Below are 11,396 nucleotides of genomic sequence, written 5' to 3' on the forward strand. Positions count from 1 at the left end.
TTTGGGGGCCACCCCACACAGCTCCCTTCCAGGACAGCCAACATACATTCGAAACCTGCAAAAGAATCAAAGGTTAATATAACATATCAATACAATGAAACATCATGGCTGCTTTAGGCAGCCGAATCTTCTGCTACTAAACATGTGACCCCATAAATTGTCCTTGTCTCTTTGGAGCCTTGTCCATGAAGATGCAGGCATTATCTACGTGTATTACACAGTATTGTGGGGGCTCCTGGTGACAGGAGTGATCGCGAGCCATGTTACCGGCATCAGGCAGGTCGAGCACGCCGTAGCTTGAGCTTGAGCGGGTTGCATTGATCTCGATCGATGCTCCATTTGGTGATGAAGTCTTTCCGGGTCATGGATGGATCCGCTGACCGCACGTGAGTGTGGTGGACCCAGGTCGCGATGCCATCTACCTTGAGAGCGGTGGGGGTGGTCAGCACCACAGTGTAGGGACCTTTCCAACGTGGTTCTAGGGTCTCCCGGCGGTGCCTTCTGACGTAGACCCAATCTCCTGGTCTGTGCTGATGAGGAGTTGGGGTTGGGCTGGCTTCGTAGATGGCGCGGAGGCGTGGCCAAATGTCCTCATGTGCCTTCTGGAGCCCTCTCAAAGAAAGAGATAGTTCTTGATTTTCAAATTCAGCGAGAAGGTCAGCTTTAAGGTTAGGAATGATAGGGGGTGGCCTGCCAAACATGATTTCATAGGGAGTAAAGCCCAGGGTGTAAGGGGAGTTCCTTACCCGGTAAAGGGCATATGGTAGGAGAGCCACCCAGTCCCCACCAGTCTCCATGGTTAATTTGGTAAGGGTCTCTTTTAGAGTTCTGTTCATTCTTTCTACCTGCCCTGAACTCTGGGGTCTATAAGCACAATGTAATTTCCAATTTGCCCCAATAGCCCTGGTTACTACCTGTGTTACCTGTGAAATAAAGGCTGGCCCGTTGTCGGACCCTATCATAGCAGGAAAACCATACCTGGGTAAGATGTCTTCGAGCAGCTTCTTGGCCACCGTCTGAGCTGTTTCATGCTTGGTTGGGTATGCCTCTACCCAGCCAGAGAAGGTATCTACAAATACTAAAAGATATTTATAACCATACTTCCCTGGTTTAATTTCAGTGAAGTCGACTTCCCATTGTGCTCCCGGTTTGGTGCCTCTGAGCCTGGTCCCTCTTTCATTTGATCCAGCTCTTGTGTTTGTGAGTTGACAGGTCTTGCAGGCAGATACAACCTGATCTATCTTGGTATCCTGCTGGTGAACCTTGATCCCAGCATGTCGAATTAAGTCCTTCATTTTCCGGGTCCCCAGGTGAGTAGACCGGTGCATATGTTCTAATACCGTGTCCCCGAGCCGGTCTGGTAGTATGAGTTCCCCTTCTGGTGTATGCCACCATCCCTTTATTTCATGGGCTCTGGGGAGCTTTCTGATGCGTTGCAATTCTTCCTGGGAGTACTTGGGCTGGTCTGGTAAGACTGGGTCCCCTGGGTCTGGGAGTTGTAAGGCCATGGTAGGGACCGAGGTAAGGGCTACTGCCTTCGCAGCCTGGTCAGCCTTTTGGTTACCTCTTGCTACCGGGTCATCAGCTTTCTGGTGCCCTTGGCAGTGGATTATGGCTAACTTGGCAGGAAGCCATAAGGCTGCAAGCAGATCGAGAATCTCTTGCTTATTTTTTATTGTCCGTCCCTCTGCCGTCAGCAGCCCTCTCTCCTGATAGATTGCTCCGTGGACATGAGCTGTAGCAAATGCATAACGGCTGTCTGTGTAAACGTTAAGCCGCTTTCCAGCCCCCAGCGTCAGTGCCTTAGTAAGGGCGATGAGTTCTGCTCGCTGGGCTGACGTCCCGGAGGGCAGGGCCTCCGCCCACACAGTGTCCGTTTCAGTGACCACCGCTGCACCCGCGTACCTGCACCCGTCCCGCACGAAGCTGCTCCCATCCGTGAACCAGGTGGCCTCTGCATCAGGGAGGGGCTGGTCGGTCAAGTCCTTCCGGAGTCCATGCACCTGCTCTAGGATTCCTGCACAGTCGTGTAGTGGGGCATCTAAGTCAGGGTCGGGCAGCAAAGTAGCGGGATTGAGGGCCGCACTGGGGTGGAACCGTACTCTTGGAGGGTTGAGTAGGAGGCTCTGGTAATGGGTTATACGAGCGTTACTCATCCATCTGTCAGGAGGCTGCTTCAGGACTCCCTCAATGGCATGTGGGGTTGTAATCCAGATTTCCTGCCCCAGGGTCAGTTTGTCGGCGTCTTTGACTAAGAGCGCTGTTGCCGCGATAATTCTCAGGCATGGTGGCCAGCCGGCAGCTACAGGATCTAACTTCTTGGACAAATAAGCCACTGGGCGGCTCCAGGGGCCTAAAGCTTGAGTCAAGACCCCTTTCGCTATCCCTTTGTGTTCATCCACAAAGAGGTGAAAGGGCTTTGTAATATCTGGCAGGCCCAGGGCTGGGGCACCTAGAAGGGCCTTCTTTAACTGCCTAAAGGCAGCTTCATCTTTCTCAGTCCAGTCAAACGCCTTTCCCTCTTTGGTAGCTTCATATAGGGGCCTGGCGATTTCGGCAAAACCCGGTATCCAGAGGCGGCAGTAGCCGGCCGATCCTAGGAATTCCCTTACTTCTCTTCGGGAGGTGGGAGTAGGGATTTTCAAAACAGTCTCTTTCCTGGCATCCGATAACCGCCGCTGTCCGCCCTCCAGGATGTATCCCAGGTAACTCACCCTTTCTCGACATAACTGAGCCTTCCTCGCGGATGCCCGGTACCCTAAGGCCCCCAGGGTGGCCAATAGATCTTGGGTCCCCCGCTCACAGTCCTTGGCTGTGTCTGCAGCAATCAAGATGTCATCTACGTACTGGAGGAGGGTGAGGTTGGGGTGTTCCCTTCTGTACTCACCCAGGTCCTCGTGCAGCGCCTCGTCGAAGATGGTGGGCGAGTTTTTGAACCCCTGGGGTAGGCGTGTCCAAGTCAGCTGTCCACTGAAGCCCTCCTCTGGGTCATGCCACTCAAAGGCGAACAGGGACTGACTTTGAGGTGCTAGGGGTAGACTGAAGAAGGCATCTTTCAGATCTAATACCGTGTACCAGACTTTAGAGGGTGCCAAGGAGCTCAAGAGAGTGTACGGGTTTGGGACTGTTGGGTGTATGTCCATAACTCTTTTATTTACTTCTCGGAGGTCCTGTACTGGCCTGTAGTCGTTTGTCTGGGGCTTTTTAACCGGCAGTAGGGGAGTGTTCCATGCAGACTGGCAGGGAACTAACACCCCCAAGCTCTTCAGTCTCCTGATATGAGGCTGAATCCCCTTCCGTGCCTCCTGAGGCATAGGGTACTGCTTGATTCTTACCGGACCTTCTCCTGGTTTTAGTTCTACTAGGACTGGGGCCCTGTGGGCGGCCAGCCCCACCCCTCCTGTCTCTGCCCATGCTGTTGGGAATTCTTGTAGCCATTTGTCCATACTGCCCTCCACCAGGGAAGTCTTCTGGTAGAGGCGATATTCATCCTCTAGCCTCATGGTCAGGACCTGAATGGGGCGGCCCTCCTCATCGGTGACCTGAGGCCCCCCTTGTCTGAAAGTTATTTGAGCTCCAATTTTGGTCAGTAGGTCCCGTCCTAATAGTGGGTAGGGGCATTCCGGTATTACCATGAAAGAGTGGGATACCTGGCCTGTTCCTAAATCTACTGTCCTTCGGGTAGTCCATGAATACTGGCTCATACCAGTTGCTCCTTGCACCCAGGACTTTTTATTCGCCAGTTTTCCTTGCGGGGTACGGAGGACCGAATGTTGTGCCCCGGTGTCAACAAGGAAGTTAACAGGAGTCCCCTCCACTCTGAGAGTTATCCTGGGCTCGGGGAGGGGGTCCGAACCCTGACTCCCCTAATCACTCAGTTCACCCAGCTCTAAGACCTTGACTCGGTCAGTCCTGTCTCCCTTCTCACCGGCCTTCTTCGGACACTCTCGAGCCCAGTGCCCTATGTCCATGCAAAACTTACATTGATTCTTCCGTAGCCCCCGCCTCCCCTCTTGGGTAGTCTGCTTACCTCTTCCTTTATTGCTTGCAGGCTGTCGGAAGCGACGGTCTCGCTCCTTGGGGAAGTCCATGGTCGTAGCCAGCAGGACCCTAGCCAGGTCCCGAGCTTGCCTACTGCTAGAGGCAGCCACGACGCGAGCTTGCCTGTCTTCTGGAGACTCTCGGTTATTGTACACCTTCTCTGCCACTGCCAGTAAATCCTGTAAACTCTTCTCTCCCAACCTATCTACTTTTTGTAGTTTCCTTTTAATATCCGCGGCCGACTGGTTTACAAAGCTTATGATCACAGCTGCCTTGTTTTCAGGAGCTTCTGGATTCATGGGGGTGTAGGTACGGTAAGCCTCCATGATCCGTTCTAAAAAGGCAGCTGGAGACTCATCCCTTTCCTGCTGAACATTCCCCACCTTGGCCAAATTAGTTGGCTTTCTAGCAGCCATTCTGAGACCTCTCATTAGGGTCTGACGATAGACCGAAAGCCTCTCCTTACCTTCTGCCATGTTGAAATCCCATTCAGGCCTAGTTAAGGGAAAAGAGACATCTATCTGGACCTGGTTGGCAGTTGGGTTTCCATCCACGCCTGGAACCACTTTCTGGGCCTCATTGAGGATCCTTTCTCTCTCTTCCGTCGTGAACAGAACCTGTAAAAGCTGCTGACAGTCGTCCCATGTGGGCTGATGGGTGAAAAGAACAGAATCTAGCAAGTCAATAAGTCCCCCTGGTTTCTCAGAAAACTTGGGGTTTTGTGCCTTCCAGTTATAGAGATCGGATGTTGAAAAAGGCCAATAATGATACGGTTGGTTGCCATCCGCATCCGGGGGTCCAGCGGCCCGTAAGGGCAGGGTCTTGATAGTGGAGTCAGGTGCTGCAGCAGACAGTTCCCGCTGAGCCCTTTGCCGGGTGAGAGGCGGGCCTCCTACCGAGGCCACTCCTGGAACCCCGCCCCCAGCCACTCCCAGAACCCCGCCCCCAGCCACTCCCGGAACTCCGCCCCCAGCCACTCCCAGAACTCCGCCCCCAGCCACTCCCGGAACTCCGCCCCCAGCCACTCCCGGCGTGGAAGGATCGTCCCTCCATGGGCTATATGGGGGAGGAAAGATTAGTTCTTCTTCAGTCCCCCCCTGCAGGATAGGGAGGGGAGGGGCCGAAGGCTGGGTGAGAGTCTTCCTTTTCTCCTCCTTTTCCGTTCTCTGCAAAGCAAGAATGGGCTTCGGCCCGGGAGGATGTGGAGGTAGGAAGGGCCTGAGCCAAGATGGCGGGTCTTCCACGAGGTCCTGCCAAGTAACAATGTAAGAAAGCTGACCAGGACGTCCCCCCCTAAGTCGGGAGACGACATCCCTGACTCGGCGGATGGTGGGGAGGTCAAAAGTCCCCTCCGGCGGCCACCCAACGTCCAAAGTTGGCCACTCCCTGGAACAAAAGGTCTGCCACCAGTCTTTCCGAACCTCTGCACTGAGGTCCCTGGCTCTTTCCCTTACCTCTCTGAAATGATCGACCATAATGCTTAAAGGGGTAGTTTGAGTCTGTCCCATAATGTCCGTCCAGTGAGTCCACAAAATAAAACCAAAAAGACACAAACACAAACAACAAACGGGCCCAAAAATACAGTCTTCCAACGCCATGGAAGCAGAACCAAAACAGGCTTCCAATTCCATGGAAGCCAAACCCGAACGCTAGACAATGGCCTTATACCAAACTAGCTAGCAGGAGCGACCTGCTTTCCGCGAGGGGCATATCCATCCCTCTGAGGGGCATATCCATCCCTCCTGGGGGGGCGGAACGTCTTCCAACTCCCCCCCCGCCTGTGGTCTTTTGGGGTGCGTCCACCTAGACCCTCTCAGGCAATTACAGATTCCAGAAATGAGCTCACACTGAACAAAACACACAACAAACAAAACAAACAACACACCTACCCCTGCCGCGGTCAGTCAGACTCTCCGGATTGCGGGTCCCTCGATGGTCCTGGGAATCCCGGACGAGCCCCCAAAATGTTGTGCCCAGATTTCAAAGTTCCCAAGACCCCCAGGGAGCCAGTCAGTCCGATGCAAAAGCAAAGAGTCCTTTATTATGCAAGCCGGCCTGCGCTCCCCGTTCACCAGACCCACCGACACAGCGGAAAGTCCAGCGGCCGAGAGAGAGAGGCCTGATGGGACAGGGGGTTTTAAAGGGGGGTGGAGTGGGGGCAGGAGAGGGCACTGTGGGCCCGGCTGATTGGCCAGGCGCGAGTCGGTACAGGATGTGGTCATAGTGATGGCGTGCACTTCCCTTGATCACCATTGGTTAATTCAGAGAAATCCTGGGTGTGGCTAGCAGCGGCTTCTTCCCGTGAGGAAGCACGTGGCCCCATCCCAAAATGGAGGACCCAAGGCAAGATGGAGGGTGCACATGGTCCTGTCCCAAGATGGAGACCCCAAGGCAAGATGGAGGGCGCAGTCCTTGTCTGGCTCCTGCTGCTGCCGCTCGAACTCGCCACAAGGCAGGATGGCCCCCCACATGGGGCCCGGCGGTCGGCCCACGCAGGCCCCGGTCCCCCCCGACTGGGCCCCGAGGGCCGCATGGACCCTCGGCCTCAGCGCGGGCAAGCGGGGAGCCGACCACGGGGGAAGGGAGGAAAGAGCGAGGCGGTGAGGCCTTCCGCCCCCATGACCTCCCCCGTGGTCGGACGCCGCCAGGCCCCCACCCCTTGGCCCGCCGCCGGCCACCGCGCAGCCGGTCCGGAGACTCGACCGCTCCGGGGAGGCCAGGCCCTACGGCGGGCGCGGAGGGATTTCAGAGCCAGGCGGTCAGACTCCTCCCCCCGCACCGCCCGGAGAGGCGGGCGGTGCGCCTTTCAGTGTTATCTGTGATTTTGATGCATTTGGTTTTATCAGTATATCCTCTTTGTTATGGGGGACATCTGAAGTTAAATCTTAGTAAGAATTTAGCCCTGGCTTAGGTTATCTATGATGGGCACTCTTTAGCATCTGGAACTAGAGCAATTCAAAGCACAACGATCTCCCTTTTGGGGCTTACAAAAACACACTGGAAATTTTACAAAAACTGACTTTTCTGTAAAGTTTCCAGAACTTTCACCTACTATGTAGTCTGGCACTGATGGCCCATGTCCATCAGTATGAATGGTTCCAGCTGGGAGCAGGGAGCCCAGAGGTGCACATCTGAAGTGAGGGCTGTGGTGGGCCAGGCATTCAGGCTGGAGCCATGAAGTCCGGCACCATTTCCATCTGGTCTTGACTCACTCTTTTGGATGAGAAAAACCACAATGGACTCAGCCTCTCTAAGGATGTGGTGGGGATCTGGTACTGTGGGCCCATACGCTGCCTTTGCAGGGAGCTATGGCTGCTCATCCTCTTCCCATGAGAAGTGTCTGGGAATACCCTTGATTTTCCTGAAGTCTGGGGAGTGTTACTGTTATTAGGAAGTGGGCCCAGGGGGCAAACTTGCCCTGCTCAAAATGCCAATATGCCCCATGGGTGATGCGAGGTAGTACCTGCTACTGCATTCAGCAGGAGTTAAGGCTACAGTGGGAAGGTACAAAAGACATATGAGGGTGCCAGTGGGGGAAAAAAAGGGACATCTGTAATACTTTCAACAATTATGATACTTAAAAGACATAAAATCTCTGATTGATGCACTGAATGTAGCTATGATGCTATCACAGAAGAATGGAAACTGAAGAGGGGCTGGAAACCTCACACAGAGTTCACAGCAGTGCATTTTGGACAGAGCTTTTGAGTGGGAGTGGGGGGAGCTGTTTAGATCAGGTCTCGTTAGTTCTCTGAGTGATTGTGGCTAAGTTGCTTACCCTCTCTAGGCTTCCATGTCTTTTGTAAAACCAAGTGGTAGACAGAGATGATCCTGAGGCCTAGTCCACTGTGGTTTCTGAGCGGAGACAGGATACAGGTTAAAAAATTCCTCTCAGTGGGACAGGTGGGCAGATGCCACTTCCTGAGGAGTTGAACTGAGTTTTAAGGGGAGCGTGCTTTCCAGGTGGGAATCAGCCATGAGAATGGTGACGGTTCCTCCATGCAGTTGGTTGCCAGGTGGTGTTGACAGTAGCCCCAGCATTCTCATGCAGAGATTCTCAGCTCATATACATGGAAATGTAAGCTCTATAAGGAAATTTGCTCATGGTCTCACTGGCTTGGGCTCTGCCATAGATGTTGGTTCCTCTGATAGCTCATTGAAGGGTTGAGAAAACTGGATTTCACCAAAGGAAAGTTGTGAACCCTGTGCTCCTTCTGAGCAGCGCTTCTGCTTGTCATGCACACAAAGTGTGAATGGTTAATTTTATGTGTCAACATGACTGGGACATGGGGGTGTCCAAACATTTGATATTTTGGGTGTTCCTGTGAGGGTGTTTTTGGATGAGATTAAAATTTTAATCCTTTGACTGTGTAAAGCAGATAGTCCGCCCTAATTAAGGTGGGCCCTTTCCAATTAGTAGAAGCCCTGAATAAAATAAAAGGCAAACATACCCCAAGAAAGAGAAAATTCTCTGGCATGGTGGCCTGCAAACTGGGGATTCAGATCTTCCTAGGCCTACATCAGTTTTTGGCCTTCAGACTTGAACTGGACATCAGTTATTGGCTATGAAGATTTTGGACTTTGTCAGACTTTATAATTACATGAGCTAATTCCTTATAATAAATCTATCTATCTATCTATCTATCTATCTATCTATCTATCTATCTATCTATCTATTTATCTATCATCTCTATCTATCTATCTATCATCTATATCTATCTATCTATCTATCTATCTCTATCATCTATCTATCTATCTATCTATCTATCTATCTATCTATCTATCTATCATCTATCTATATCTATGTATCAGCTATCCATAATGATGTATATCTATCTCTGTGAAGCGGTGTATCTGGAAGGGTCAGGAAATGTTTTCAGGCTTTTGCTAAGGAGATGAGCTATGAAAAGAAGTGACTGCATGAGTTAAAACCAGGAGTTTGAACTGCACGGTGGAAATGCTGACATATTCTGGACATGCTGTGATGCCGCACAGATTCAAAATTCTATTCTCCTCAAACTCTTCCAAAAAAATCTAAGAGGAGGGAAGACTCCAAGCTCTTTTTACAAGGTCAGCATTATCCTAATCCCAAAACCAAATAAAGACGCCACAAAGAAAGAAAATTGTAGGCCTATATCGCTGATGAACATAGCAAAATATTAGCAAATCAGATCCAGAAACACATTAAAAAGAATATATACTATGATCAAGTGGGATTTATTCCTGGGATGCAGGGTTGGTATAATATTCACAAATTAATAACTGTGATACATCACATAAACAAAATGAAGGATAAAAGTCACACACTCATATCTGTAGACACAGAAAAGGCATTTGACAAAATCCAGCACCCATTTTTGATAAAAACTCTAAGCAAAGTGGGAAGAGAGGAAACATATCTCAACATAATAAAGGTCCTTTATGACAAATCTACAGCTAACATCATACTCAATAGGCAAAAACTAAAAGTGTTTCCCTTAAGATCAGGAACAAGACAGGCTTGTCACTTTCACCACTCTTATTCAGCATAGCACTGGAAGTCCTAGCCACAGCAATCAGACAAGGGAAAAAAAACACAATAAAAGGCATCCAAATTGGAAAGGAGGAAGTAAAATTGTCATTATTTGCCGATAACATGATATTGTACATAGAAGGCCTAAAGACTCCACCAAAAAATACTAGATTTAATAAATGAATTCAGCAAAGTAGCAGCATACAAAATTAACATCTGAAAATTGATAGCATTTTTCTATACCAATAATGAACCCTCAGAAAAAGAAACTAAAAAAATCAATCCCATTTACCATTGCAACAACAACAACAAAAGATACCTAAGAATAAACTTAACTAAGGAGTCAAAAGACCTGTACTTGGAAAACTATTGGACATTGAAAAATGAAATAGAGGAAGATACAAACAAGTGGAGGCATATACCATGTTCATGGATTGGAAGAATTAATGTCATTAAAATGTTCAGACTATCCAAAGCAACCTATAGATTCAATGCAATTCCTATTAAAACACTATTGGCATACAAAAATTTATATGGATCCAAAAGGGAACCTGAATAGCCTTAGAAATCTTGAGAAAGAAGAACAAAGTTGGAGGTATCATAATACCAGATATCAAACTATATACAAAGCCATTGTAATAAAAATAACCTGGTAATGGCCCAAGAAAAGGCATATAGGTCAATGGAACAGAAGAGAGACCCCAGAAATTGACCCACATTATGGTCAATTAATATTTGACAAAGGAGGCAAGAGCATACAATGGAGAAAGAAAGTCTTTTCAATAAATATGTTGGGAAAATTGTATAGATACCTGCGAAATTTTCTCCTCCTTCGCAGAGATTAGTGGAGAGTGCACAAGGCCATCAATTCACATTTCCGCCCCCCATTATTCACACTGAGTTTTCAGATAAACAGGCCCTTGGATGTTGTGAGGATAAGAAAGCTAACCTATGTGTATGTTCTCAATGTTTTTGGGGAAAAAAAGGAATTGGAGAAATATTTAGTATTATTACCATTATTATTTCTGGACTTCATTCTACCTATCCTATCTAATAAAAGGCTAATATGCAAATCAACCGAGCGGCGGAATGACCGGTCGCTATGATGCATACCAACCACCAGGGGGCAGACGCTCAATGCAGGAGCTGCCCCCTGGTGGTCAGTGCACTCCCACAGGGGGAGTGCCACTCAGCCACAAGCTGGGCTCATGACTGGCAAGCACAGCGGCGGTGGCAGGAGCCTCTCCTGCCTCCGCAGTAGCCCTAAGGATGTCTGACAGTGGGCCTAAGCCATCAGTAAGACATCCCCCAAGGGCTCCTGGACTGTGAGAGGGCGCAGGCGAGCTGAGCGACCCCCCTGAGTGCTCGAATTTTGTGCACTGGGCCTCTAGTCTATCTATAAAAGGCTAATATGCAAAGTGTACCCTCAGGAGTTTGTGAGATCAGGAGTGCGATCTCTTGCTATGACGTGTGCTGACCACCAGGGGGCTGTGTGGAACATGGTGGGCTACCAGTGGGCTACCAGGGAGCTGAGGGAGTGAGGGAAGGAGGAGGCAGGGAAGTGGGGAACCTGATCGGCCCTGATCCCTGGCCAGGCCTAGGGACCCTACTCATGTGCTAATTTCATGCATAGGCCTCTAGTATTTAAATAAAGTGAGGAATAGGATTCAATGTTTTATTTTATTTTTTTGCAAAAGCATTTAAAATTTTCCCCTAGATCAAATGGAAAAAATAATCTTTTTTTTAATCCTCACACGAGGATATTTTTCCATTGATTTTTAGTGGAAGGGAGAGGGAAAGTCAGAGATAGAGATAGAGATAGAGATAGAGATAGAGATAGAGA

The 11,396-nt window shown here is 49.8% G+C and overlaps 1 protein-coding gene across 1 annotated transcript; it reads right to left on the minus strand.

Moving 5' to 3' along the window:
- Positions 1 to 224: 224 nt before the first annotated feature.
- On the minus strand, positions 225 to 4,367 carry LOC132220102 (uncharacterized). The gene is made up of 2 exons (XM_059673045.1): positions 4,054 to 4,367; positions 225 to 3,831 (listed from the first exon to the last, which is right to left on the minus strand). Exons 1-2 carry the CDS (start codon positions 4,365 to 4,367, stop codon positions 273 to 275), a joined length of 3,873 nt encoding a protein of 1,290 aa, XP_059529028.1. The 3' UTR covers positions 225 to 272.
- Positions 4,368 to 11,396: the final 7,029 nt, after the last annotated feature.

The sequence above is a fragment of the Myotis daubentonii genome, chromosome 17 (assembly GCF_963259705.1).
Source record: "Myotis daubentonii chromosome 17, mMyoDau2.1, whole genome shotgun sequence".
Taxonomy (NCBI): domain Eukaryota; kingdom Metazoa; phylum Chordata; class Mammalia; order Chiroptera; family Vespertilionidae; genus Myotis; species Myotis daubentonii.

Bases quoted from the DNA above. Each gene is read 5' to 3' on its own strand.
- LOC132220102 (XM_059673045.1), bottom strand. From the start codon at position 4,367: ATGGAGGCTTACCGTACCTACACCCCCATGAATCCAGAAGCTCCTGAA. The intron at 3,832-4,053 runs GCCTGCAAGCAA...CCCCGAGCCCAG, and splicing joins CGAGACCGTCGCTTCCGACA to GATAACTCTCAGAGTGGAGG.